The 26,732-nt window shown below is 39.2% G+C and overlaps 1 protein-coding gene and 1 long non-coding RNA gene across 5 annotated transcripts in view; one reads left to right on the plus strand and one right to left on the minus strand.

The window, feature by feature from the left end:
* Nucleotides 1–12,304, minus strand: part of EED (embryonic ectoderm development) — a 36,246-nt gene extending 23,942 nt beyond the window's left edge. For 2 of the 4 annotated variants that reach the window (XM_074400382.1, XM_074400383.1), the window contains exons 1-4: nt 11,534–11,728; nt 5,888–6,040; nt 4,095–4,187; nt 870–935 (exon numbers count right to left, since the gene is read on the minus strand). In XM_074400382.1, the coding sequence (XP_074256483.1) occupies nt 870–935; nt 4,095–4,187; nt 5,888–6,040; nt 11,534–11,647 (426 nt within the window). In that variant the 5' untranslated portion in view covers nt 11,648–11,728. Of the gene's footprint in view, nt 1–869; nt 936–4,094; nt 4,188–5,887; nt 6,041–11,533 lie in introns of all 4 variants that reach the window. The other 2 variants (XM_039462294.2, XM_039462295.2) reach the window with 2 other exon arrangements.
* Nucleotides 12,305–12,341: 37 nt separating this feature from the next.
* The window catches only part of LOC141584798 (uncharacterized), a 50,380-nt gene continuing 35,989 nt past the window's right edge, over nt 12,342–26,732 (plus strand). The window contains exons 1-2 of the long non-coding RNA XR_012517983.1: nt 12,342–12,448; nt 16,268–16,363. This is a non-coding gene — a long non-coding RNA (uncharacterized LOC141584798). The remainder of the gene's footprint in view (nt 12,449–16,267; nt 16,364–26,732) is intronic.

The following is a 26,732-nucleotide window of genomic DNA, read 5'->3' on the forward strand; positions in this document are numbered from 1 at the left end:
TTCAATTCTGTTTAACTGTCTGCACAACTATTCAACTCTGTAGTTGCATTACCGAAATAATTGCAGACAATATACAAATAAATGGGCATGGTTGTGTTCCAACAAAACTTTACTAAAAACAGGTGGCCAGCCTGCAGCCTGCAGTTTGTTAACCTCTGCTCTATTCCAATACTATAAATATCTAAATAAAAACAATTCAGTTTTCCACTTTTTTCTTTGTGAGATATTCTCAATACAACACAGGCCAAATTTCAATATCTTTTAGAGAAGACTGAAGGTCCCTGCCTTGTCTTGTTCGTTAAGTTTTTCAAAAGGATCTGGAAAGAACATCTTATTACTTAGCTTTTACTGCTCTTAACTCTCAGGCTTTTCAAATTTTTCCGTTTCTTTATGACCCTGTTTTGCAATATTTTATTTCCTAAACTACACTTTTCTTTTCTTCCTAGGCTTTGTTGATCAAATACTTGGAATGACTGCCAGTCACAACCCAAGTTCATCATTATAACTACAATTAAATGATATATTCTAGGTGAGGTAGAAGAAAAAGGAGGTTTTAACCAGTCTTTGCTAACATTTTCTATTACTAGATTTCTAATACTCCTAACTCTAGACATCTGCATCCAACCAGCACATCCCATCCCACAATGGATTTTGTTCTTTCTCTTTTTGCCTAGCTGAGTTGACACATACCACAATAGATTTCTAAGGGTCAGGAAAACTAGATACTAGGATTCTCTTGGGTGATAGTAAAGAAACAGGTTAAGAAAGAACAAAAACTTTAGCGAATTGATTAATTTATAAAAGTTTTGGTGTACTTATCGAGAATAAATTCCTTTAACCAAAGATATTAAAAACCCAGGAAAGGATACATCAGCATCCACATAAGATTGCAACAACCGGATTTCTCCTTGTGAATGACATTCATACAAGGTAACCTAATGAAAACAAAAATATAGTAAATTTCATCTCAAGCACAGAAACATACTCTCTACAACTTTTAAACATGTTTTAATCGCAATCATATCTTAAATATAATCTAGAAACTATTGCCTTAAATTAGCTCCTGTAAGCTTAAGGAAGCCATTATAAAGCTGTTTTACATAATACAGAGTATATTAAATGTTGTAGTAATAATGGTTTTGATTTCCCATCTTTTAAACATATTCATCCATTTAATTGCACCAACTCTTCAAAGTGAATAAAGTTAAAAACCTCAAAGTAATTGTGACTTATCATCTTTTAATTGTAGTTAAAAAGGCCTTGGAGGCCAGGCACAGTGGGTCACTTAATGTCAGCACTTTGGGAGGCTGAGGCAGGTGGACCGCTTGAGCCCAGCAGTTTGAGACCAGCCTAGACAACATGGCAAAACCCCATCCCTATTAAAAAATAAAAATTTGGGAGGCTGATGTGGGCGGGTCAGGAGATCAAGACCATCCTGGCCAACATGGTGAAATCCCGCCTCTACTAAAAATACAAAAAATTAGCTGGGTGTGGTGGTGGGCGCCTGTAATCCCAGCTTACTCAGGAGACTGAAGCAGAAGAATCGCTTTAACACGGGAGGTGGAGATGGCGGGGAACTGAGATTGCGCCACCGCACTGCAGCCTAGCAACAGATGGAGGCTCTGTCTCAATAAAATAAATAAAATAAAATAAATAAAACTAAAATAATAAAATAAAAAAATAAAATAAAATAAAGGCTGGGCGCGATGGCTCTGGCGTGTAATCCCAGCACTTTGGGAGGTCAGACCAGGCGGATCATGAGACCAGGAGATCAAGCCCATCCTGGCTAACGTGGTGAAACCCTGTCTCTACTAAAAACACAAAAAGTTAGCCGGGGCCGGACGCAGTGGCTCACGCCTGTAATCCCAAAACTTTGGGAGGCCAAGGCAGGTGGTTCAAGAGGTCAAGAGACCAAGACCATCCTGGCTAACATGGTGAAACCCCGTCTCTACTAAAAATATAAAAATTAGCCAGGTGTGGTGACACGCGCCTGTGGTCCCAGCTACTCTGATACCCTTTCTTCTGCTTGATCAATTCGGCTGTTTAAAACTTGTGCATACTTCACGAAGTTCTCGTATTTTGTTTTTCAGCTCCATCAATTCACTTATATTCCTCTCTAAATTGTGTATTCTTGTTTGTTTTTTTTTTTTTAATAATTTTTTTATTTTTATTTTTTATTTTTTTTTGAGACGGAGTTTCGCTCTTGTTACCCAGGCTGGAGTGCAATGGCGCGATCTCGGCTCACCGCAACCTCTGCCTCCTGGGCTCAGGCAATTCTCCTGCCTCAGCCTCCTGAGTAGCTGGGATTACAGGCACGCGCCACCATGCCCAGCTAATGTTTTGTATTTTTAGTAGAGACGGGGTTTCACCATGTTGACCAGGTTGGTCTCGATCTCTCGATCTTGTGATCCACCCGCCTCGGCCTCCCAAAGTGCTGGGATTACAGGCTTGAGCCACCGCGCCCGGCGTATTCTTGTTAACATTTCGTCAAATCTTTTTCAAAGTGCTTTGTTTCTTTGGATTGGGTTAAAACAAGTTCTTTTAATTCACAGAAGTTTCTCCTTATCCACATTTTGAAGCCTGCTTCTGTAATTGGAACACACTTGTTCTCCATCAAGCCTTGTTTCGTTGCTGATGAGGAACTGTGATCCCCCACTGAGGGAGAGGCATTCTGATCTTGGGTATTCTCAGCCTTTTTTGGCTGTTTTCTTCCCTTCGTTATAAATTTATCCATCTGTGCTCTTTGTATTTACCATCTTTGTAATTGGGTGTCTGAGTGGACGTCCAACTTATTGATTCTCAGCGCTGAAATCTGAGCAACCCACTGCGCCGACTAAATCAGCGGCGTTAAGATTGATAGTGCTTTTCTGACTCTGCACCAAGAACCGACGCTCCGAGGCGCCGGCAAAACTGCCTCGCCGGTCACAAGAGTCGCGCTGGCGACCTGTGGGGCTCCTCCACTGGGAATCTCCTGATGTGTGAGCAACAAGAATTCATGTGAAGGTGTGGCGTCCTCTCGTTCTTTGCACTTTCACTGGGAGCTACAATCCCGAGCTGCTAGTGATCAGCCATCTTGGATCTCTCTCCCAGGTTTGTTCAATACCAGCATGGGCAACATGGTGAAACCCCATCTCTACAAAAAATTAGCCAGGCATGGTAGTGCATGCTTATAGTACCAGCTACTCAGAAGGCTGATGTGCAAGGATCACCTGAGCCACAGAAGTTGAGGCTGCAGTAAGCCTTGATCAGCCACTGCACTCCATCCTGGAGGACAGAGTAAGATTTGACCTTTCTCAAAAATAAACAACAGGCCGGGCGCGGTGGCTCAAGCCTGTAATCCCAGCACTTTGGGAGGCCGAGGCGGGTGGATCACAAGGTCGAGAGATCGAGACCAACCTGGTCAACATGGTGAAACCCCATCTCTACTAAAAATACAAAAAATAAGCTGGGCATGGTGGCGCGTGCCTGTAATCCCAGCTACTCAGGAGGCTGAGGCAGGAGAATTGCCTGAACCCAGGAGGCGGAGGTTGTGGTGAGCCGAGATCGCGCCATTGCACTCCAGCCTGGGTAACAAGAGCGAAACTCCGTCTCAAAAAAAAAAAAAAAAAAAACAACAACAACAAAAACCACCACCAAACACCACCTGTCTCAAAAAAAAAAAAAAAAAAACCCTCAAATGTTTACCGCAAATAATTAAAATATCTCAATAATTTATTTAAATCCACCGAACTTATGCTTTCATTTATACAGCATTAATTACCTTAATTTTTAAAAATCACAGCCATTTCTTATGCTATTTAATAATAACAAAATCACTTTAAAAGAAAGCCAAATCTTCCAACCAAATATTTATGAAGAAAAACACAAGTTTAAAATCTGTTTCATCAATAATTAGGGATAATATATTAAATTAAGATGTATTTTCAGCCATGCATACTGGTTTTAATTAGATAGTTTCTAGAAAGCTTCACTCTTACGTGAAAGTTGTTAAACCAGCATCACAAAATTTACTTTGAAATTATTCTATTTCAATATTATATTAATAGCAGATCTGGAAATCAAGCCAAATACTAAATAGACCCCTTGACACTCACTCTGTTGCTTCCTACAGTTGCAAACACTAATGGATCTCCTTCTTTACTGTGCCAGTTAAACTGAACTCCAAACAATGGCTGGTTATGATCTTCCTATGAAATAATCATGAAATAAGAAAAAATTAATATATCTTACAAACAAGAAGATGACAGTAGACAAACCTTTTCCCGTCTCACTTTTGTCCAAAATGCAATCCATTATTTTGTGTATCATACATAAGCTGACTTTTGACACTAAAATTAAAAGATGTCTACTAGCCTAGTTTTCACATTTTAAAATACTGTTCATGATAAAGCTTTATCACAACCAAAAGCTTAGGTCACAAGTTAGGTAACAATCACTTATCTATGAAAACACAACATTTGCCTTTTATTTTCTTAAGCCAATCATATTCTAAATCACAATAAACTGGATAAATTTGGTAGACACAAAGGACACAATTTATTTTTCTGAAATAGGAAATTAACAAATGGCCTTAATAGCTTCTTTGGCATTCAGTACATTTTGTAAGTCTAAAGCAGACTTCATTCAAATCACTATTTTCTGTTAGTCAGAACAAGAATATTTGAACATCAGGGACTAGGAGAAGAAATGGACTATAACTTCACAGTTACCAGGAGGCTATAAAGGAAATGTACAAAGAAGAACTTATAAACTTTTGTTCACAAAGTTATTTTTCAGCTTTAGGATTTTACTGGCCATCTTCTGGCATTAACACTAACTTTCATGTTCAGTTTAAGGCACTGTTTTCACTTTTAAAGTACAACAACTTTCATTTTTTCATCATTTGAAAAGCCACAGCCTTAGGCTTTTGAAATACTTCCTTAAGTACAAAAGGCAGCTAAAAACATCTTCTAGGTACAGTACCTAAAAGTAGTACGTTAATGTAAATAAATATGAGCATAAAACTATAATTCACTTTAAAAAAATATGCTGGGATTAATTTCTCTCCTTTTATAGGAGTAAAATTTGACACATTGAACACTGAATTTTGGCTACACTGACAAAAAAAAAAGTCCCAGTCATAGCTTCTTATGCTTTCCCAAGACTTTACTTAAAAATATATTGGGATATTTAGAAAAGGTTTTAACTTACATGTGTATAATACATGGTTTTCCTCAGTATAGAAAAAAAATAACCACATATTTAAAAAACAAAGTGGACATATATTTAAAAACATGTCTTAAACACCAGTAACCCTTTTTATAAAGTAAATAAAAATACTATTGGGGAAACATTAATTTAAATAACCCAAACCCCCTTTTCCCCAAATATTTAATATTAAAAAGTTTTAAAATTTTTCTACCTTTTTCTTTGAAAACTTTTCTTTTAAAATTTTTATACCTTTTTCTTTGTTATAAATACAAAAAAGATAGAAGTTTAAAAACCATACAATGTAAAACATCTGCTTCAATTTATACTGACTCAAAGCTAATGGGTTGCATTCAGTTCTTTTCAAAAATGGGTACCAGAATTGGCTTATGTTTTTCAAGTTTTACCAAAATATGAAGAGTAATAGTTCCCAAAATCTTTAATTTGAATACAAATAATAAACCAAAACACCCTGCAACACTCAGTGTCACACATTTAAATTAAAACAACAAAAAAACCAAAAAACTAAATGTAGGATGGACTATAATAGATACGCAGTCTGAGGTACAAAAAAAAGCTTCAAAACATGTAACTTGAAAATATTTACAACTTGACAGAGTATCTTGAGTACAAAATGTGTACACAGAGAAATAATTCTGAAGCCTAGCATTCAGCCCAAAAGATGTCTTTTTGCACATACCTTGAGACTATTTACACATTTGAAAGAGTATTTGCATTTCTTTGACTTCCATTTTCCCTTTCCCCAACTTTTCCTTCCAGGTGCATTTGGCGTGTTTGTAGGTGTATCAGGGCGTTCAGTGTTTGTACCGCTTTCTATACTGACAGCGTCATCCTGTAAGCAGTAAATGAGAAAAAATTCCATGAAACGGCACTACGGTTTTTAGCAGTAAATAACTCTACTGGGAAGATGCTGAATGACCTAAGATAAATAATTTCTGCCGGGCACGGTGGCTCAAGCCTGTAATCCCAGCACTTTGGGAGGCTGAGGCGGGTGGATCATGAGGTCGAAAGATCGAGACCATCCTGATCAACATGGTGAAACCCCGTCTCTACTAAAAATACAAAAAACGAGCTGGGCATGGTGGTGCGTGCCTGTAATCCCAGCTACTTAGGAGGCTGAGGCAGGAGAATTGCCTGAGCCCAGGAGGCGGAGGTTGCGGTGAGCCAAGATCGCGCCATTGCACTCCAGCCTGGGTAACAAGAGCGAAACTCCGTCTCAAAAAAAAAAAAAAAAAAAAAAATTTCTACAAGAAGAAAAAAACATATTCTTGCCTCCATATAAACATAATCCAGCTACATGTTAGAATGTAGATATTTTATATTTCAACAAAAATGGAAATGAAATACTGAGAATAATGGAAGAGTAATACTGTCTTTAATAAGGCACTGGTCTGTGCCAGTCACTTTAATACACTCTATCATTTAATCTTTCAGCTCTTTACAAAAGATACCGAAGTGCTGAAAAAGCCTAACTGGTCTCTTGCTGGTTAAGGTCTGCTAGAATTCCACTCCAAAGCTGTACCTCTTAAATCTGGGTGATGTATATGTCTTCATAATTCATTTGACTGCTGCTCAGTCTGGAGCATGGGGGTGGGTAGTCGTTTGAAGCAGGAGTGTTAATGGCTTCTACGTTAGATGTCACTTATAGGTAGCTGGGCGCGGTGGCTCAAGCCTGTAATCCCAGCACTTAGGGAGGCCGAGGCGGGTGGATCACAAGGTCAAGAGATCGAGACCATCCTGGTCAACATGGTGAAACCCCGTCTCTACTAAAAATACAAAAAAAATTAGCTGGGCATGGTGGTGCGTGCCTGTAATCCCAGCTACTCAGGAGGCTGAGGCAGGAGAATTGCCTGAACCCGGGAGGCGGAGGTTGCGGTGAGCCGAGATCGCGCCATTGCACTCCAGCCTGGGCAACAAGGGCGAAACTCCGTCTCAAAAAAAAAAAAAAAGATGTCACTTATAAAAATCTTGTTATTCAAATTCTATTTATAATATAAACCAGTTAGAATTTTTTTAAACTCCTACATATATTCTATGCTATTTACAAGTTAAAACTGTCTCATTGTTCTAAAGTAATAATAACACTCATACATCAGAACTCCAGAGACTCTCTATCATAATTAAAGTAAAATCCTTCCAAAAAAAGAAGTGACTACAGGAAACCTTGAAAATGCTCCTAATTCATACCTTATCTCACACACGAGTAGCCCTCTAATCTCAGCTCTCTAATCTCCGAAGAGGATTTCACTACCTCCTCATTACAGATTCCAATGTTTCCTTTGGAAAAAAAAGATTTATTTAAATCTATGACCTTAGGGCAGCAGTTCTAAAATGCATTCCAGACGAAGCCTTTTTTTTCCATGAAATGCCTATTAAACAGTCTAGGAAACATTGCTTTAGGGGATATTTCTAAATTACTGTTTCCTAAAATTGGTTTTATATAGAAGATTAAAAAAATCATAAATGAAATAGGTAGGTAGCAAGCAGTAGATACTCAAAAATATTTGAATTGTAATTTAATGTAAATTTCATCAGTTTACAGAAACAGAAAATACAGTATTTTAATCTCTCTCTCTCTCCACCTTTTCAGTTGTATTCACATAATTAAAATCAAATTAAAGAACCATGCTGTGTCTCAGTGGAAAACTATATCACATCGTTCCAAGTTAGTGGATTATAGCACTCCATTATGTCTTTCAGCTATTTTACAACTCTTTTTGAGACAGGCTCTCCCTCTATCACCCACTCTGTCTTGGTTCAATGCAACCTCCACCTCCCAGGCTGAAGCGGGTCTTCCCCCAACCTCAGCCTCCAGAGTTGCTGGGACCACGGGAGCAGGCCACCACACCCAGCTAATTTTTTGGTCTCAAACTCCTGGACTCAAAGGATCCTCCAGCCTCAGACTCCTGAAGTGCTGGGATTATGGACAGGAGCCACTGTGCCCAGCCACAACTCTTTTTTCATTATGAATAGCTGACAGACATGTAAATTTTGTCTCTACACTAGAGGTTCAAAATGTCTTCCCTTCTACTCAAGGGAAAAAAAAATTTTGGCTCCATTTAGAATTCATCTCTCCATTCCTTTACTCCATATATTAATAAATTTGTACTGTTTTAATTTTTTCGGTTAACCATTACTGTACAACATTTGCCTGGTTCCCTCTGAGTAAAATACAAGTTTTAACACTTTTTTTTCCACTTACCATTTTTTCTGTAAAAATACCTTTTAACACTAGAGAAATGAAATTTTAAAACTCTTCACATTTTAATACACCAGCTTCTTTACATTCTGGCTAAACAATGAGCTGCCAATAGAGAGTCCACCCAAAACACTCAACAATAGGGCACAATGCTTATTTTACTTCTGACCACTTAATTTACCCATCTCTGCCAAAGGCAAATCAGGATGGAATCAAATGAAAATGTCATATAGCCACCATGCTTCCATTTTATCTTTAAACTAAAATCAAGACTTCTGAGTGTCTAAAATATGTACAGGCTGACTTCCATCCTATTCCCTTCTCAAAGTAAAGAATAATACTGTGCAACAGACATCGTATTACCATCTTCATTTGCCCAAGAAGGAAACAGACAGAGGTCAGTAATTTGTCTCTGCATCTTGCCACAGGGATGCCCTGCATCTCTGCTTTTGCTTAAGCAAAAAGACAAGTCTCCAGATTCAGCCCTCTGATCTTACTACCAAGGCATCCGTTATTACTCTTCCAGAAGCCAACTACTCTGCAGTCATATAATCTCAAAAAGTTCAATAAAACGGCAGGTAACACATACAATAAATTTAAAGTATGTGCCTATTACATTAACAGTAGCAACTGCTCAGGTTACCTTAACTCTAACTCAAAAACATATTCTTCTCCCATCTACTTTGGCCTTTTGCCATTATTTGGCTCCCTCAAGTGTAAACTATTGCCCTTGTTTTTTCTGAACTCATTTTTATACAATGTTCTCTACTCCCTTACCCTTACTGCCTCTCCTAAGTCAGGGGTACAGGGACGAAATTTAAAAGGCTTGTGAACTCAAATGCGGGGAAAAAATTGCATCTTAATTTTTGCCGCCTTTAACTAAAGTTTAGCACTTCCTTCTATTATTATCTAGTTAATATACATGCTTAAGGTTACTGCAATTGTGATTCTGTCACCAATGAAAATCAAGTATTTTTATATCATAATTTCGAAAAACTGTTTGTGCCCATCACTATCAGAGCTGCTGCTAGATCTTGTTATTTAATGTGCTAATAATAATAAAGTACATATAGTACTACATCCAAAATTTGTTTTAGAAATATTTTATAACATGGTGTGCAATTCTGTAATTGAATTTGTTTGCAACCTCATACCCTGTATTTCATACATCTAAAAAATGTTATTTTGAGAAGGCTCCACAAGATTGCGCAAGCTCTCCCTCTCTCTTAAGTCTATCCAAATAGAGGAACCAAAACAAAAGCTAATCCAATCATTTGGTCCTGAATAGCTTTAAAATTGCACCAAAGAATATATTTTCCTTTAAGGGTCTTCAAGAAGAAAATAAGCTTTAATTTATTTTGTCCTCTGCAAGTTTCTTCATTCTGAACAGGTCTGAAAGTTTCATTATATTTTGCCTGATTACTAAGTATGTGGAAGGGCCAAAAACATTATTCTATGTAATCATAAAATAAGTAATAGTAATTATTATAAATAATTAACACGGCTACAGTACTTATTATGGGGCAGACACTCTTCTTAGTACTTTAGCTATATTATTTAATCCTTACGAATACTCTGTGAGGTAAATACCACATTCCACTATCCCCATTTTTAACAAACTAAGGCAATTATGTAAGTCTCTTGCTTAAGGTCAAGTTAATAGAGCAGAAATTTTAACCTATCACTTGAATCCAGCATCTGTGCTCTTGATACTCTAATCTGCCTAGGAAAATTTAACAAAATGCAGAAATGAACAGTCTCCAAATAATAAAATGAAGAGAGTAAAAAATGTTCCATCCCAATGTACAGTGAGATTCGGGCACACAAAAGGGGAAAAAATACAAAAGTAACACTTAACACCCAAGATTTCCTGAAATTTCAAGTCTAAGATCCCACTGACAATCCCAAGAATATCTATCTTGTCTCCGCAAAAAGAATCCTTACCCGTCTTTTCAGTGAAAATCTTAATAATGACACCATTATATGTTTCAGCTAGAATTTATGACAGAATTTAGAAACTGTGCATGGAAGATTTAACATTTATTCCTAAAACTAGCCAAACTGAGAATATTAAGAACTCACATCACTCTTCTAAAACATTTTAAAGATTTTTAAAAGATATTCACAAGCTGTCCCATATCATGAGAAGGAGAATCACATTTTGGAGTAACATATTTGAATAAACTGTCAAGATATTTCGTTGACCTTACTGGATAGCAACCTAAAACATGAAACTGAAAACTTATTTGTGTCAATTCGGCTCTTACTGGCGGGTCAATTACAACTCACTTGGATTAAATGTTGGTACCAAATGATTACAATATCCGTTTCAGAGCTTTAAAAAAAAATTTTGACAGCAAAACACCTCGCACTTGTCGAAGCCAGGAGCCCACACTTAAAGACATCCGCTTATACCACTGTTGCCTAAAATCTTCCAAGTCGCCCCCTCCTTTAAATAAACACGTTCAAAGAAGAAATCGCCCACTCTTATTCCTTCCTCAAAGGTAGTCACTCCCCGGCCCCAAATCAAAAATCGATCCTCTCAATTCGGCTCCTCCTGCAGAAAGGCGACCTTCAGGTGCAACCCGTCTCCGAGGACAGGACGGAGGCGGACACAAAACCCCCTTTAATAAAGTCTCCCAAGCTCCGCAAATCGAAGATCTACTACGCTTTCCATTGTAAAAATTCCAAAAGGGTCTTAGAGTGACAACTCTTACGCTCCTTTAGCAGGGTCCCTAACTCTGCCCCGTCCTTCCAACTTTCTTAGGAAAGTCTCTAACATGCCTTTTAAACTACTAGAATCTCAGACCCGCACTCTCTCCTTAAATCTCCCCAAAGGCCCAAACACTCGCCCATCACATACAAACTGATTTCAGGGCAGACCTCTCAGACCCACACAATCACTAGAACCACTCTCTTTCGACTAGTTAGTTCCTGCTTGCTGTCGGCCCCACCTAAAAATCCCAGTAGACAATTTCGATTTTTCTCCCGCACGCCCGCGTTTTCCTGAGTAGAGTGACACCTCTCCCTCCCCCCACAGCAGCCCGCTAGCCCCCGCGCCCACAGTTTTCAAAGAATTTAAAACTTTCACTCCGGAGTCTCGTAACTGCCAGAAGCTGCACTCACATTCTCGTCTCCAGAAAGGTCTGGATTACTGTTCTCGTCACTGCTCAGCTTCTGCTTCTTGGCCGCAGGCATGTCTGTTCCCGCCGGCGCAGTCGACACTTCCCTCTCGGACATATTCCTCCGCCTCCCTCCAGGTTCCTGCCGCCTGGGGCGGGGCCTCCGCCACACCGCCGTCAAGCAAGCCCGGCCCGAGCTTGCCGCAAAGTTGCCGCTGCCGCCGCCACCTCCACCGCCCCCCCCACTGTCGCAAATTGCGCCCAGCCGCCGAGGCGGGCGTGCGTGCGACCCCGCCACACTGCTGAAAAAGGGGCGCGCGCGCGCGCCCTCCCGCGCGGCTTCCTGGCTCCTTCCCTTCCCCAAATCCCGTCTTGCCCTTTTCCCGCCGCCCTCCGGGCAGTCTACACGATGTATGACCCGTTGGATTAAGAGAGCAGTATTAAGTATGTCTCCCTTCCCCACTACCGCCTCGAGAAGAGGCGAAACTCAAAGGGATGCTCCCTCACCCCCTTCCTCCTTCCAAAGACGTTTCAGCCGCAATTGGCCCGTTCCTTCGATCGCCGACTCGCTGCTAGGGAGCGAAAGTCTGTGGAATGGGCTACACCACCAATCTCCCGGGAAACGGGGGAAGATTCAAGACTTCACCTCTTGCTTTAGCTGTGCATGCCAGGTTTCCTTAATCTTGAACTTGGAGGATAAAGTTTCCTGACTGTTTACGAAACTATTCAAAATCTAATTCTTCCTTGAAGCTAGAAATGCAAAAACGATAGCCTGCTTCCCACTGGCTTCCCCCATCTGAAGAATGGAAAGTACCCGTCAGGGGATGCGCAGGCGCCGTGGCGTACTCTCGCGCTGAGTTCGTGGAGACCCGCCTCCTTCAAGCCCCTCCTCTGTTTGAATTTTCGTTTGCTGAACCAGGTAGTTTTCTACCCCGTTTCCGAATCCCTGGGTGGATTTCAAAGCGCTACCGACTTACACGCATAAATTCTTGTCGGGTATTTATTCTGTTGATAATTTGTTGTAATGAATTATCCTTACCAGTTGATACCTATAGTGGTTAAGACTTAAACAGAAATACCCTAAAAATTAAGAGTCTAAACTCCAATGAGGTACAGCCGATGTGCTCTTTTTAGCTACTGAAAGATAGGCCCTGAACTGTGCCAAGGCCTGTAAATCAGTGTTCATCTCCAACTATTAAGAGACTGTGAGACGTAACTGACAATGTTTTGTTTTTGCACATTAGATACAATGAAATTTTAGAAGGCAACACAACTGTTATACTTCACCAAAATAATTATCTCTGTTACCATATCTGTTCTCTGCCAGGTGCCAGATAACATTGTTGAGCTTTGTGGAATTACTATGTGGGCCATTAAACCATAACTGAATGAGCAGCAGCAGGAAAAGGAGAATGACGATGAATAATAAAATACAGCCCCCCCCCACCCCCTCCTTTTTTTTTTTTTTTTTTTTTTTTAAGAACATGATTCTGACTACTTACCTTTCTGGGCTTCTGTAAAAATGTCCTCCTTGTAAAAATGAGGAAGTAGGAAGGGGCCTACTATTTCTTGGGTACCTACTTGATGTATATCTTTTCTCTTTTAGACCTCGTTACCCACCTAGAGTGCACCATCCCCCCACCTAGAGTGCACCATCCGTAAAATTCTAGTATACTTGAATTACTTCTGCATGATAACTTTATAACAAGGTCATCAGTTGCCTTATCTGCAGATTGCAAGTCGCTCTTTCTTTTGTAGATAAAGAGAGAACTCGGTTGAGAATGAGAAAAGGAAGTAAAGTAAAAGCAGGTCAGAATAGGAGGTTTTGGCAATGAAGACTTTGAAATAAAGAAGCTGAAAAAAATTAACGTTGAGGTCTCAATGACTGCAGTCAATTGTTCAGCACTTCCACTTCCCAGGCACTACTAAGCGCTCCTCAGTTGGTGAGGAAGAGATGAGACTGGAGTAGAGTAAGCGCCTGAGAAAGTAAGACATGCTTTGGTGTGACATTTTCATCAGCAGACAGAAACATCCTTCCCTTTGTTGAGAACATCTTTTCCAATAAATGGAAAGATGTTTCTGAAATATAGTTCTACAAGTAAAGGCTAATCAACGAAAGCATTTCAAGTTAAAATTATTCTGTGTGTGAGAGATCAGTGGGTGCTGGGAAGTGGGAGTCAATGTCTAGTCGTAAAATTAGAAAAGTGCTGAACATTTGGATAAAGGACACATATGGTAGAAAAATGCATTCATATCTGTAACAAAGCAAAAATAATTTAAAGAGGCTTATTAAAACTTGGAGGGATTATTTTAAAAATGTTTCTGATGAATCGGAGGTGACAAATGGAAATTAGCTTCTATTACTACATTATTATTACTACGTTAAAGAAAAAATATTCTGACACTTGTTAAAATAGTAAGGAGCACTTCATTCAGGACTATTGTGATAGATGTCAAGACATTCAGAATAGGAGAGAGATTAGGCTCAACTCCAAATTGCAACAAGGAGTGGGGATTTATAGGCAAGGAGCAGAGTTGGAGGGGTTGGTGGTTGGAAAATTACTAAGAAGAGACATCAAGGGTGGGGAAATTTTTGCTAAACCAACTTAACAGAATTTGTGCTGAAAAAAAGGCCAAGGTGATCAGATATCAAGAGTGTGGGTTTCTCTCTAAACTGACACAGAATTCTTGTTACAGCTGAGCCAGGCAAGCTAGACAGGAAGATGGAGAAGAGGGCTCAGAGAGAGTCTTCGTTACTAATTTAAGATATGTAAAATATCACAGGTATTCTATGCAAAGTACTACTTTTATGGTATTAATTTAATAACTATAAAAGTTGAATTACCTATTAGAAATCTTAAGTTTTGCTGAGTGCGTTGATGTACACCTGTAGTTCCAGCTACACAAGAGGCTAAGGCAGGAAGATTGCTTGAGCCCAGGATATCAAAGCCAGACTGGGCTGCATAGGGAGACCTACTTCTCTAAAAAAGAAAAAATCATAAGTTTTTCAGCATTGCATTCTCCTACTGAGAAACATCTCAAGAACTATCACAGCTGGAGAGGTCTTACCACCCACATTTTACAAATGAGGAAACTAAGACTTAGGATATAAGTAAACACTATGCCCAAATACACACAGCTCTTCAAATGGCAGAACTAGAGATTTTGTTCAATTGACTGGAAAGCCAAAGCACTTTTACTTCAAGATGAGGGACCCAAGCAGTTCTAGACTTATGTAACTCTATGCCCAGAGCTTGGTCTTTAGACCACACAGTCATTTATCAAGTATCCAAGAACCTTAAAAAGCTCTCTTACTTGGGACAGAAAGAAGATAAAACTGGGGAAACAAAGAATCTGTAGCATAGTTTATAGTAATGTATGGATTTCAGTCTTTACTTAATTTTGAGTAATGTACCATGGTAATATAAGATTTTAATAATGAGGGAACCTGGATAAGAGGACTATAGGAACTCTCTATGCTATCTTTGTTCTTTGTAAATATTCTATGAAAGTATTCTAAAATAAAAAACTTACTTAAAAATATCTATGTCATATTTCACTGTTGAGAATTCAGTAAGAAATACCCCTTAGCCTTCAAATAAGTAGTTGATCCATCTTGGAACTTTCCAAGATCATTTAGTTAAACAGAAAAAGAAAATTCATAGCCTTCCTTGGCATTGTCTTCTAGTATCTTATAAGCTTCATATCCGGAAATGAGTTTCAAAAGCTAAATTAAATCCTTCCCATTTCAACTGGAGTCTATTTCTCATTCATTGAACATTTTTGTCTCTTCTGCTTCATAAATAGCAGCTGTTCATCATCATTCATGCAATGTATAGTCATATGCTTACAGATCTGGTTTTCTATGAACAGAACATCATATGACTTCTTTGAACATTTTCAAATCAATCAGGAAGAATCTACTGAATGCCATTTATATGCAAAGCAGCATGGTAATTCCATGGGCAGTTGGGAGGCGGTGACAATAAAAAAGAAAATAAGACACAGTCTCTACCTTTAAACAGCCTAATAATCATCCAGCATTAAGAAATAATGGAGGCAGGGTGCGGTGGCTCACGCCTGTAATCCCAGTGCTTTGGGGGGTTGAGGTGGGCAGATCACAAGGTCAGGAGTTCAAGACTAGCCTGGCCAATATGGTGAGACCCCATCTCTACTAAAAATACACAAATTAGCTGGGTATGGTGGCAGGAGTCTGTAGTCCCAGCTGCTTAGGAGGCTGAGGCAGGAGAATCACTTGAACTTGGGAGGTGGAGGTTGCAGTGAGCCAAGATCATGCCACTGCACTCCAGCCTGGGCAACAGAGTGTAACTCAGTCTCAAAAAAAAAGAAAAAAAGAAAAAAGAAATAATGAATGGGGCCAGGTGCAGTGACTCATGCCTGTAATCTGAGCACTTTAGGAGGCCGAGGCAGGCAGATCACCTGAGGTCAAGAGTTTGAGACCAGCCTGGCTAACATGGTAAAAACCCTTCTCTACTAAAAATACAAAAATGAGCCTGTCATGGTGGCCAGCACCTGTAATCCCCACTACTCAGGAGGCTGAGGTGGGAAAATTTGCTTGAACAAAGGAGGCAGAGGTTGCAGTGAGCTTAGATCATGCCATTGCACTCCAGCCTGGGTGACAAAAGTGAAACTCTGCCTCAAAAAAAAAAAAAAAAAAGAACAAATGGACTTAATATGTATTTGCTGAATACCTGCTATGTGCCCAACATTGTTCCAGGTGCTGAGGAAACTTAACTATAAGCAAAACCAGACATCATGCTGATTGACATATTGGAGAAACAAGCATTAACCAAAGAAATGTGAAATTACTATGGTAAGTGTTATGAAGGGGAAATACAAGGTCAGGGCTGTTGCTAGCCCATGTGGTATCTTTGCGCTATTTTTTAAAAGGCACTGCCATAGCAGAAACAGTCCAGGGTAGGTAAAACGTGGCAAGCAAACAATGACTTTGGTAAATTAGAAAAAGATACCCCTTTTTCCAAATTGATACAACCCTGCTCCACATGCAAGGCTTTGTGAACAGAGCACAAACTTGATTTTAGTTGTAGTCATTACCTCAGCTGGAACCCTTGTGTAGATGAACAAGCTACACAGGCATACACAGAGAAGCTAGACAAAGTTTCCATGGACATGTACAGTAAAATGAGACATGGGAGAGTTTCCCTGAGAAGCAGAAGAGTGGAAGTAAAAGAAGAATGGGAGTTAACCAGTCTCCTATTAAGAAGAGATGGAGAGCCGGGCGCGGTGGCTCAAGCCTGTAATCCCAGCACTTTGGGAGGCCGAGGCGGGTGGATCACGAGGTCAAGAGATCGAGACCATCCTGGTCAACATGGTGAAACCCCGTCTCTACTAAAAATACAAAAAAATTAGCTGGGCATGGTGGCGCGTGCCTGTAATCCCAGCTACTCAGGAGGCTGAGGCAGGAGAATTGCCTGAGCCCAGGAGGCGGAGGTTGCGGTGAGCCGAGATCGCGCCATTGCACTCCAGCCTGGGTAACAAGAGCGAAACTCCGTCTCAAAAAAAAAAGGAAGAGATGGAGAAACATTCTAGGGAATGATAACCGCATGTGCAAAGGTCCTAGGGCAGGAATATGAGGAGGGTACAAACGGTATTGATACACTGAAAAGTCAGTGCTGGTGAAGGACTGAAAAGAGAGGGTGACAGAAGTGTAGTAACAGAGAAAGTCAGAAAAGGAGATAAGGGGCTAGATCATGGAGGACCTTGTAGACCTTCTTAAGATGACTCTGTTAAACTGTATCTCCTGTTCATAAGACTTATACAGAAGGAATTAGAATAGCATTATTTCATTTTAACTTTTTGTTTGTATTTGTTTCACTTATATATAGTGAAATGCACAGATCTTAATTATATAGTTCCATATGTTTTGACACAGGCATACACTCATATAATCCACACACCATCAAGATACAGATGGAGCTTTCCAACACTTCAGATTTTCCCTCATGCCTCTTCCCAGTCAAACCTCTCCTCTCTTTCTCCCCAGGCAGCCACTATTCTGTTTTGCCTATATTAGCCTATTAGTTTTGCCTATTGTAGGACTTTATATAAATAGAATAATTCAATATGTGCTCTTTTATGTCTAGCTTCTTTTGCTCAGCATGTTTTTTAGATTGATAAAATGACATTAGCTTTTAAAGAAAAAGACTGTCTTTAGCTCTTAAATACTATCTTTAGCTTTTAAATATTGTCATTAGCTTTTATGGCCTGGCACAGTGGCTCATGCCTATAATCCCAGCATTTAGGGAGGCTGAGGTGGATGGATCATTTGTGGTCAGGAGTTTGAGACCAGCCTGGCCAATATGGTGAAATCCTGTCTTGTGTTAAAAATAGAAAAATTAGCCAGGCATGGTAGTGAGTCCCTGAAATCCCAGCTACTCAGGAGGCTGAGGCAGGAGAACCACTTGAACCCAGGAGGTGGAGGTTGCAGTGAGCTGAGATCACGCCTCTACACTCCAGCCTGGGTGAAAAATTGAGACTCTGTCTCAAAAAAAAAAAAAACGAAAAGGAAAAAGGAAATGTTAGGGCTTGTCTGGGCAACAAAGCGAGACTCCATCTCAAAAACAAAAACAAAAGCTGTCATTAGCTTTTAAAGAAAACTACTGTATTTTAAAGAAAAATACTTGAACTTAAGAGGCGGATGTTGCAGTGAGCCAAAATCGCACCACTGCACTCCAGCCTGTGCAACAAAGTGAGACTCCATCTCAAACAAAAACAAAAGCTGTCATTAGCTTTTAAATACTGTATTTTAAAGAAAAATACTGCCTAGATCAATGGTTCTCAAATTGTAACAGAATTTAGAATCATCTGGATACCTTGTTAAGTCACAGTTGCCTGAGCCCCATCTCCAGAGACACTGGGTTGGGATCCAGCCTCTCAATGTGCATTTCTTTTTTTTTTTTTTTTTTTTTTTGATACGGAGTTTCGCTCTTGTTACCCAGGCTGGCGTGCAATGGCGTGATCTCGGCTCACCGCAACCTCCACTTCCTGGGTTCAGGCAATTCTGTCTCAGCCTCCTGAGTAGCTGGGATTACAGGCACGCACCACCATGCCCAGCTAATTTTTTGTATATTTAGTAGAGACGGGGTTTCACCTTGTTGACCAGGATGGTCTTGATCTCTTGACTTCGTGATCCACCCACCTCGGCCTCCCAAAGTGCTGGGATTACAGGCTTGAGCCACCGCGCCCGGCCTCAATGTGCATTTCTAACAAACTCTCAGGTGATGCCAGTACTGCTGATTCAAAGATCATGCACGCTTTGAGAACCACCAATCTAGATGACAAAATCTGAAATGTCTTATAACCAATTTCAAGGAATCTATTCATTTAATAAACACTTTCTTAAAGTACCTGCTATGTGCTAGGCACTTTCTAGATGGTAGGATTCAAAAATAACTAAAACATCACGCTTCTCCTCTAGCAACTAGTCTAGTGAGAGAAGACAGAGGTAAACCAAATAAGTATCACTAGTTGTCTTAGAAAATCTGTTCACTAACTAGTGGAAAAAATCTTAAAAGAGAGAAAGTGCTTTTGCTTCCAAAGTAAACTACCAGGCACGATGGCTCATGTCTGTAATCCCAACAGAGGCAGGAGGATGGGTTGAACCCAGGATTTTGAGACCAGCCTGGGCAACGTAAGGAGAACTTGCCTCCATTAAAAAAAAAAAAAAAAAAAAAAAAAAGTAGAAAAAATTAGCTGGACATGGTGGCATGCACCTGTAGTCCCAACTACTTGGGAGGCTGAGTTGAGATGATCACCTGAACTTGGGAGGTCGAGGCTGCAGTGATCATGCCACTGTACTCCAGCCTGGGTGACAGAGTGAGAACTTGTCTCAAAAAAACAAAAAACAAAAAACAAAACCCAACCAAATAAAAAAAGCAAACGACAATAAAAACCAACGTAAAGAAACCACTAACAGTGAAAGCAACGCTGTATAATGCATGTCCTAGACACGGGATTCCTCACTGTTAAGCTAACTGCAAAGACAATCAGTAAGACCTACTTTACTGAGTGTTTTCCGTGTATTTGGTACTGTGCAAAATGCTTTCCACATAGCATGCCATTTAATCCTCTCAATATCACCCTAAAGCTGTTACTATATTATCTACGTCTTACAGATGAACTATAATATTATCCACATCTTACAGAGGAACTGTAATGGAAGAGAGAGATGGAGAGAGAGAGAGAGAGAGAGAGAGAGAGAGAGAGAGAGAAAGAGAGAGAGTGAGAGATGCTATCTTTCAATTGCTAATTCAGCTTTTTGGTTTCCTCAGTAATAGAAAGTGCCCTAAAGAGGTTAAGGGGTTAGACAAAGGCCATTTAACAAGTAAGTGGGAGAATCCGAATTCAAACTCAGATCTCACTGACCCAAGTGCTGATCCTTTTAAACACTAATAAATCTCTCTGTAAGAAAGCAACCTTCATAAATAATTTTAGTGCTACCGAGTGCTATAATAGAAATATTCAACAGAGAAAACATTACTGTGACAGAACAGGTAGGGGAGTAACTAGTAGAACTAGTGGAAATATGAGAAGCCGTCATGAAGAGGTGAGAATTAGCTTGGAAAGTGAATTTTTGTCAGTGTTACCCCGACAAAAGTCTGAGAGACAAAGACAGTACATTGGATGAAAATACTACATTCTGAACATGAGCAAAGAACCCTCTCTTGTGACTAAAGAAAAGTTTGTTAGGATCACTTATAGCTTGAGTGAAATCTCCCTTGTAATTATACAGTGCCTTTGTTTACCACATACAGTCACATGCTCCCTGATGACATTTCTGGCGATGACAGACTACCTGCACAGTGGTCCCATAACATTATAATGGAGTTGAAATTTTCCTATCGCCTACTGATGTCATAGCAGTAACGGCATGGTAGCGCAATGTAATGCAATGCATAAAGCATTTCTTGTTGTTAAAGAGATGCATGATTCAGCTACTTGGGAGGCTGGGATGGGAGGATCACTTGAGGCCTGGAGTTTGAGACCAGCCTGGGCCACCGTACCTCATCTCTTTAAAAAATTAGATTAAATTAAAAAATTAACCAGATATGGTGCTGTGTGCCTGCAATCTCAGTCAGGAGGCTGAGTCAAGAGGATCACTTGAGCCTGGGCACTCAAGGCTTCAGCTTTGGAGACAGAGCAAGACCCTGTCTCTAAGGAAAAAAAAAGCGAGAGAGAGAGCTGCTATCTTATGATTGCTAATTTAGCTTTCTGATTTCCTCGATAATAGAAAGTGCCCTAAAGAATGGACATTTTGGGCCAGATGCAGTGGCTCATGCCTGTAATCTCAGCACTTTGGGAGGGTCAGCCAGGCTGATCACCTGAGGTCAGGAGTTTGAAACCTACCTGTCCAACATGGCGAAACACCATCTGTGCTAAAAATACAAAAATTAGCTGAGCACGGTGGCAGGCGCCTGTAATCCTCACTACTTGGGAGGCTGAGGAAGGAGAATCACCTGAACTCGGGAGCCGGAGGTTGCAGTAAGCCAAGATCACTCCACTGCACTGCAGCCTGGGCAACAGAGCAAGACTACGTCTCAAAAAAAAAAAAGATTTTGTATTTCAGTCACTGGAGAGGTATACTCCACAGCGTATCTTCTATTTACTTATTTATTTTTGAGACAAGTTGTTGCTGTGTTGTCCAGGCTGGAGTGCAGGGTCTCGATCACAGTTCACTGCAGCCTCGACTTCCCAGACTCAAACAATCCTCCTACCTCAGCCTCCTAAGTATCCACAGCATGACTTGCATGCTTTGGCAAATGGCTCATAAATATGTGTCTTGTTAGTTTGGGAGGGGCCATGTCATGAAAAGCCTATGCCATTGGTCTGTAAAGTAATGGGTAGCCAAAGGAGGGCTTTCTCTTTGGCAGTGGTCGGGAGGTGGGCTCAGGGGCCATCTCAGCTATTCTAGTATTGCAGACCTAAACCAAAGCAGTGCCAATGAGGTTGAAAAGCCAGGGGTTAGTTCTCAGATTGTACTTAAAAAAAATACTATCAACAGAACTCAATAATTCATGGAATGTGAGGGGCTTAGGATGACTCAAGTTTATAGTTTAGCAGATTTCCTGGATTGCAGTATCTCTAAGATAGAGAAAATAGGAGAAGTGGGTGGAATTTTTAACTTTTAGTGTTGAGAAGATAGGCATAATGTAATTTAACTTCTGCCTAAATCCAAATATAGTCTTAAAGGGCAAATGCAAACAACAATGCTCTATCACTAATTAAAAGAAATAATTGGCTGAAAAAAATGGATGTAATTTTAATATCTTGTATGTTGTCTCTTGACTTTTCTTCTCTTTCTCTCTCTTTCTTTTTCCTCCCTTCCATTTTTCCTTTCTTCTCTGTCTTCCTTTCCTTCTTTCTTTTTTTTCTTTCAAAACAGGGTATGTGTTGCCCAGAGTGGTCTCAAACTCCTGGGCTCAAACAATCCTCCCACCTTGGCCTCTCAGAGTGTTGGAATTACCCTTCCTCCCTCACCCACCCTTCCTTCCTTTCTTTCTTTTTCTTTCTTTCTCTTTCTTCTTTCTTTCTTTCTCTTTCTTTCTTTCTTTTTCTTTCTTCACTTCTTTCTTTCATTGTTCTTTCTTTCTTCCATTTGTTCTTTCTTTTTTTCTCCCTCCTTTCTCTCTCTTCCTATTTTCTCCCCATCTCTCTTCCTTCATCCTCTTTATAATTTAGGTAATAAGCATGTATTACTTTTGTATTAAGAAAAAGGCTTATTTGAATTTTTAAAATCAATCAGATCAATGAATTTATTTTAAATATTCCTTCTCATTGATTTCCTGAAAAGGTCACCTCTGTACCTTTAAGCATTGAGTGCATTGCAGTTTGAAGGCAAAGTCTTGCCTGGTGCATGGTACATGTTGTACATAATTCTCTGAAAAATAGGTTACAATTACTACCAGGCTAATTAACTGTTATTATCTTAGAGTCTGGATTATTACATGTAAATGCCTGATTCTGAAATAAAACTTTGGGAATTAAAGCCAGATAAATGGGAGATTTTTTTTGTTGTTTTAACATTTTAATCTTTTATTTATTTATTTATTTTGAGATGGAGTCTTGCTCCGTCACCCAGACAAGAGTGCAGTGCCCAATCTTGGCTCACTGCAACCTCTGCCTCCCAGGTTCAAGCGATTCTCCTGCTTTAGCCTCCCATTTGTAATCTTTATATTGTCTGAAAGTTTATTAATCAGCCATAAAAAATTCACTCCTATCTATAAGTTAAAATCAGTGCCAAAAGAGTTCTGAAATCTGAAATTTATTTTACTTTTTTTTTCCTGTGGACTATGAAGAGAAGTTGAGATTTGAAATTTAACTTAGCACTGTGAGGCTAGCCCCTTAGAAGTGCAAAACTGTATTCCCAGTTTCTTTGTAAATATATGTTTTTTAACATTCATATTGGTTTGTTATTATATGATGTCTCAGGAGAATTAGCCTGTTGGATCAGATATAAAGGTGTTTGTGTTTAAATAAGCCAACATGAGGGAAGTTTTTGTGTTGAATGAGTAATTACGCAGATTAAATTAGACAGACTTTGCAAAACAATATGAGCACTAAAAGAAAAAAATGAAATAAACAACTTCTTAAATAGGTTGCATGTGATGTAACTGACCTTGACACTAATCTACCATTAGTACATATAAACAAAGAAAGAAAATAAATATACTTAATAAGTTTTACGTAAAAATTACTTGTGGTTTTCAATTTGAAGATATGTGTGTGTGTATATATATATATATATATATATATATATTTTTTTTTTTTTTTTTTTTTTTGAGATGGAGTTTCGCTCTTGTTACCCAGGCTGGAGTGCAATGGCGCGATCTCGGCTCACCGCAACCTCCGCCTCCTGGGTTCAGGCAATTCTCCTGCCTCAGCCTCCTGAGTAGCTGGGATTACAGGCACGTGCCACCATGCCCAGCTAATTTTTTTTTTTGTATTTTTAGTAGAGATGGGGTTTCACCATGTTGACCAGGATGGTCTTGATCTCTTGACCTCGTGATCCACCCGCCTCGGCCTCCCAAAGTGCTGGGATTACAGGCTTGAGCCACCGCACAGGCTGATATGTGTATATTTAAAAACATGTCTGGAGAAAATCTTAAATAGGGTTAAAACAATAAGTTTTTTTTAATGAAGATATTAGCAAAAATATTTTTTCTTTAAAAAGGGGGTAAATTAGAAAGTATGTATCTTGAATTTACTCTAACAGGAGTTCTTTATTTCCTTTCTTTGAGGGACCAAAAAGTGACTTAGCACAAAGACTTGATAGAGGGAGTTCAAGCATTAATAAGGTGCAAAGTGTCAAATAATTGTGATTGAGACTCTGATGAGTTAAGTGTAAATAAATCAGAAACCTGGGTTGTGCTCCTCAAAGTACACATGAGTTTAAAAGTGCAGAGGAAAACATGCTCAGTAAAATGCTCAGAGGCATTCTGAAACCCAAATACTTGAAATGTTGCATTTCAGCATTTGAGGTGTGCACAAAATGAGACCAGGTTGTATATATCCAGGGTAAATAGTGGAGCTAGTTTGCATTAACTTCATTTTTCCTTCTCATATTTATAAATCTTAAACCCAGGAATAAGGATGCTGTATTAGTATTCCCCAGAGGAAAAGAACAAGTAGTGTATGTGTACATACATATGGAGAGAGATTTATTTTAAGGAACTGGCTCATGCCATTATGGAGGCTGGAAGGCACAAAATCTACTATTCTAATCTGGAGGTCATGCACTGGCAGAATTCCTTCTTGCTCAAAAGGTCAGTCTTTTGTTCTAGTCAGACCTTCAACAGATTGAATAAGGCCCACCCACGTTATGGAAGGTGATCTGCTTTATTCATTGTCCATTGCTTTAAATGTTAATCTCATCCAAACACCCTCATAGAAACGTTCAGAATAATGTTTGACAAAATAGCTGAACACAGTGGCCCAGCCAAGCTGACACGTAAAATTAACCCTTACAGATGCTTAGTTGGTTCATATTGTTTGCCTGTTAATTAAATTTGACATTTAGAATACTAAAGCACTGCTAGTTCAAAGGGATGAATAGAATTCACTAACAAACTTGTAGAGCTGGAAAGGCCATTGGAGACCTTCTAATGGTATTTCTAATGGTATTTCTCAAAAGAGGTGCTATTAGCATTTAGGGCAGAACAGCTTTTGGATGAGGGGGATTGTCCTGAGCATGGCAGGACATTTAGCATCTCTGGCCCCAATCCATAAATGCTAATAGCATTTCCAATCATTGTGACAGCTGAACAAAACCATGCACAGATTTCCGAACACCCTGGGGTCGGGGGATGGAGGTAACACTCTTCCTTAAGAACTACCCCCTTAAATATCTTACCAATAAGTGCAGAATAGTTAAAAAAAAAAAAAAAGAAAGAAAAGTCAAAAGAACTACTCTGTTACCCCACTTTTGGAGAAGGAAACAGATTTAATAAGGTCAAGTTACTATATCTTCTATGTAGACTATTACTTTCTCTCTTTTTTATCTGATTTAGCAGGGTAATTATTTGTACCAGACTATTTTGTAATAAGAAGTGAATCTATAATTACATTGCCTAAAATAAAGTTTAAAATGTAAACTTTGAGTGATATGAAAAGCTGTAATATACAAAGCTGGGTAAAGATTTTAGTCATTAAATTACCAGGGTTTTGGTTAACATATATATGTAATTTTCGGTATTACAGTAAAAGCACAGCTATATCTAAATGTCCTAAGCTTGGTGTGATGGCACACACCTGTAGTCCCAGCAACTCAGGAGGCTGAGGTGAGAGGATTGCTTCAGTAATTCAGCCTGGGCAACATAGTGAGACTTCATCTCTAATGAAATTTAAAATAAAGAAAGGGAAAATAGAATATCTAAATTCTCTCCTTCCACAAAGCCTTCTGCCATCTTTGCAACCAGGATTAATTGTGCCTTTTCTTGATCTCCCACGACACTTATTTTTCTCTCTTTTATGTTACTTATTGTAGCAATATAATAGCTCTCATTTATTGTTGCTTACTATGAGAAATACAGTTTGCTAAATACTTACTTAACATGCATTATCACTTTTATCCATCATAGAAACATTATAAGTAGATATTATTATGTTCTAATTGACAGAAGAGGAAACTGGGACACAAAGATTAAGTAATGTATCCAAGGCCATATAATTAGTAAATCTCGGAGTTTGGATTTTAACTAAAATCTGTTTGCCTCCGGATTCTGTGTTCTTAAATTATGCTGTTCTAACTGCAAATAGAGCCCATTTTGCCAGTCTCTCTCAGAAACTCTGGGATATTGCTCAAGGTCACCAATAAACCTACTTACACATGGCCACTTGGTATACTGGGAGATATGGCAAAGATTTTGGTATTGCTTGTGAGGCCCCAGGATAACAGAATTTAAAATCCTTGAACAACAACTTCTTTGAAGATTTCCTGCAGCTCCTGGTGAGTGTTCCCCCCAAGACAGCATGGGAAGTAACTCTTTCCTTTGCCTTCAGATATAAGTTCTCTGAGTAATGCTTTGAGTTGGCACAGTTGGCATCACTAAAATAGCTTTCTGTTCTAGCCCCTGGGGAATTTGGTGAAACTTCTTTGTCAAAGAGAGCTACAAAAGAGACCACTTTTGTAGCTAGAACTAGGCCACTTTTTTTTCTTCTTAAAAACATAATTTGTTTCCAAAAATGAAAGTAACACATGTACATTTTGGATAATCAGGAAAACATGAGAAAAGAACAAAGAAGAAAACTCAATATAATTTCGATACAGAGACAGCCACTATTAATATTGGAGTCTTCTATTCTTTTCATCTTTTTCTGTGCACACACAAACATGAATACACACATATTTGGAAAATATAATTCATACCATGTTGTAATTTTGTAAGAAATTTTTATAACAGTATATGATGGCTGTATTCCTTTGTTTCCCTGTAATATCATTTTAATGGTTGCATAGTTCTACATTGTAAAGGTAGCCACAATTTAATCACACTCCTGCTGTTTGTCATTTAAATGGTTTCCGATCTTTCCATGTATATTTACATACTTGCATATGCATGTTTATATGAGCTCTGATTATTTCCTTAGGAGAGGGAAAAGAGAGGGAAGCCAAATCACTAGTTGGAAGTTACACCACACTCTGGTAAATGTGGAGCCAGGTTGCC

This window comes from Saimiri boliviensis, chromosome 6 (assembly GCF_048565385.1).
Source record: "Saimiri boliviensis isolate mSaiBol1 chromosome 6, mSaiBol1.pri, whole genome shotgun sequence".
Lineage (NCBI taxonomy): Eukaryota > Metazoa > Chordata > Mammalia > Primates > Cebidae > Saimiri > Saimiri boliviensis.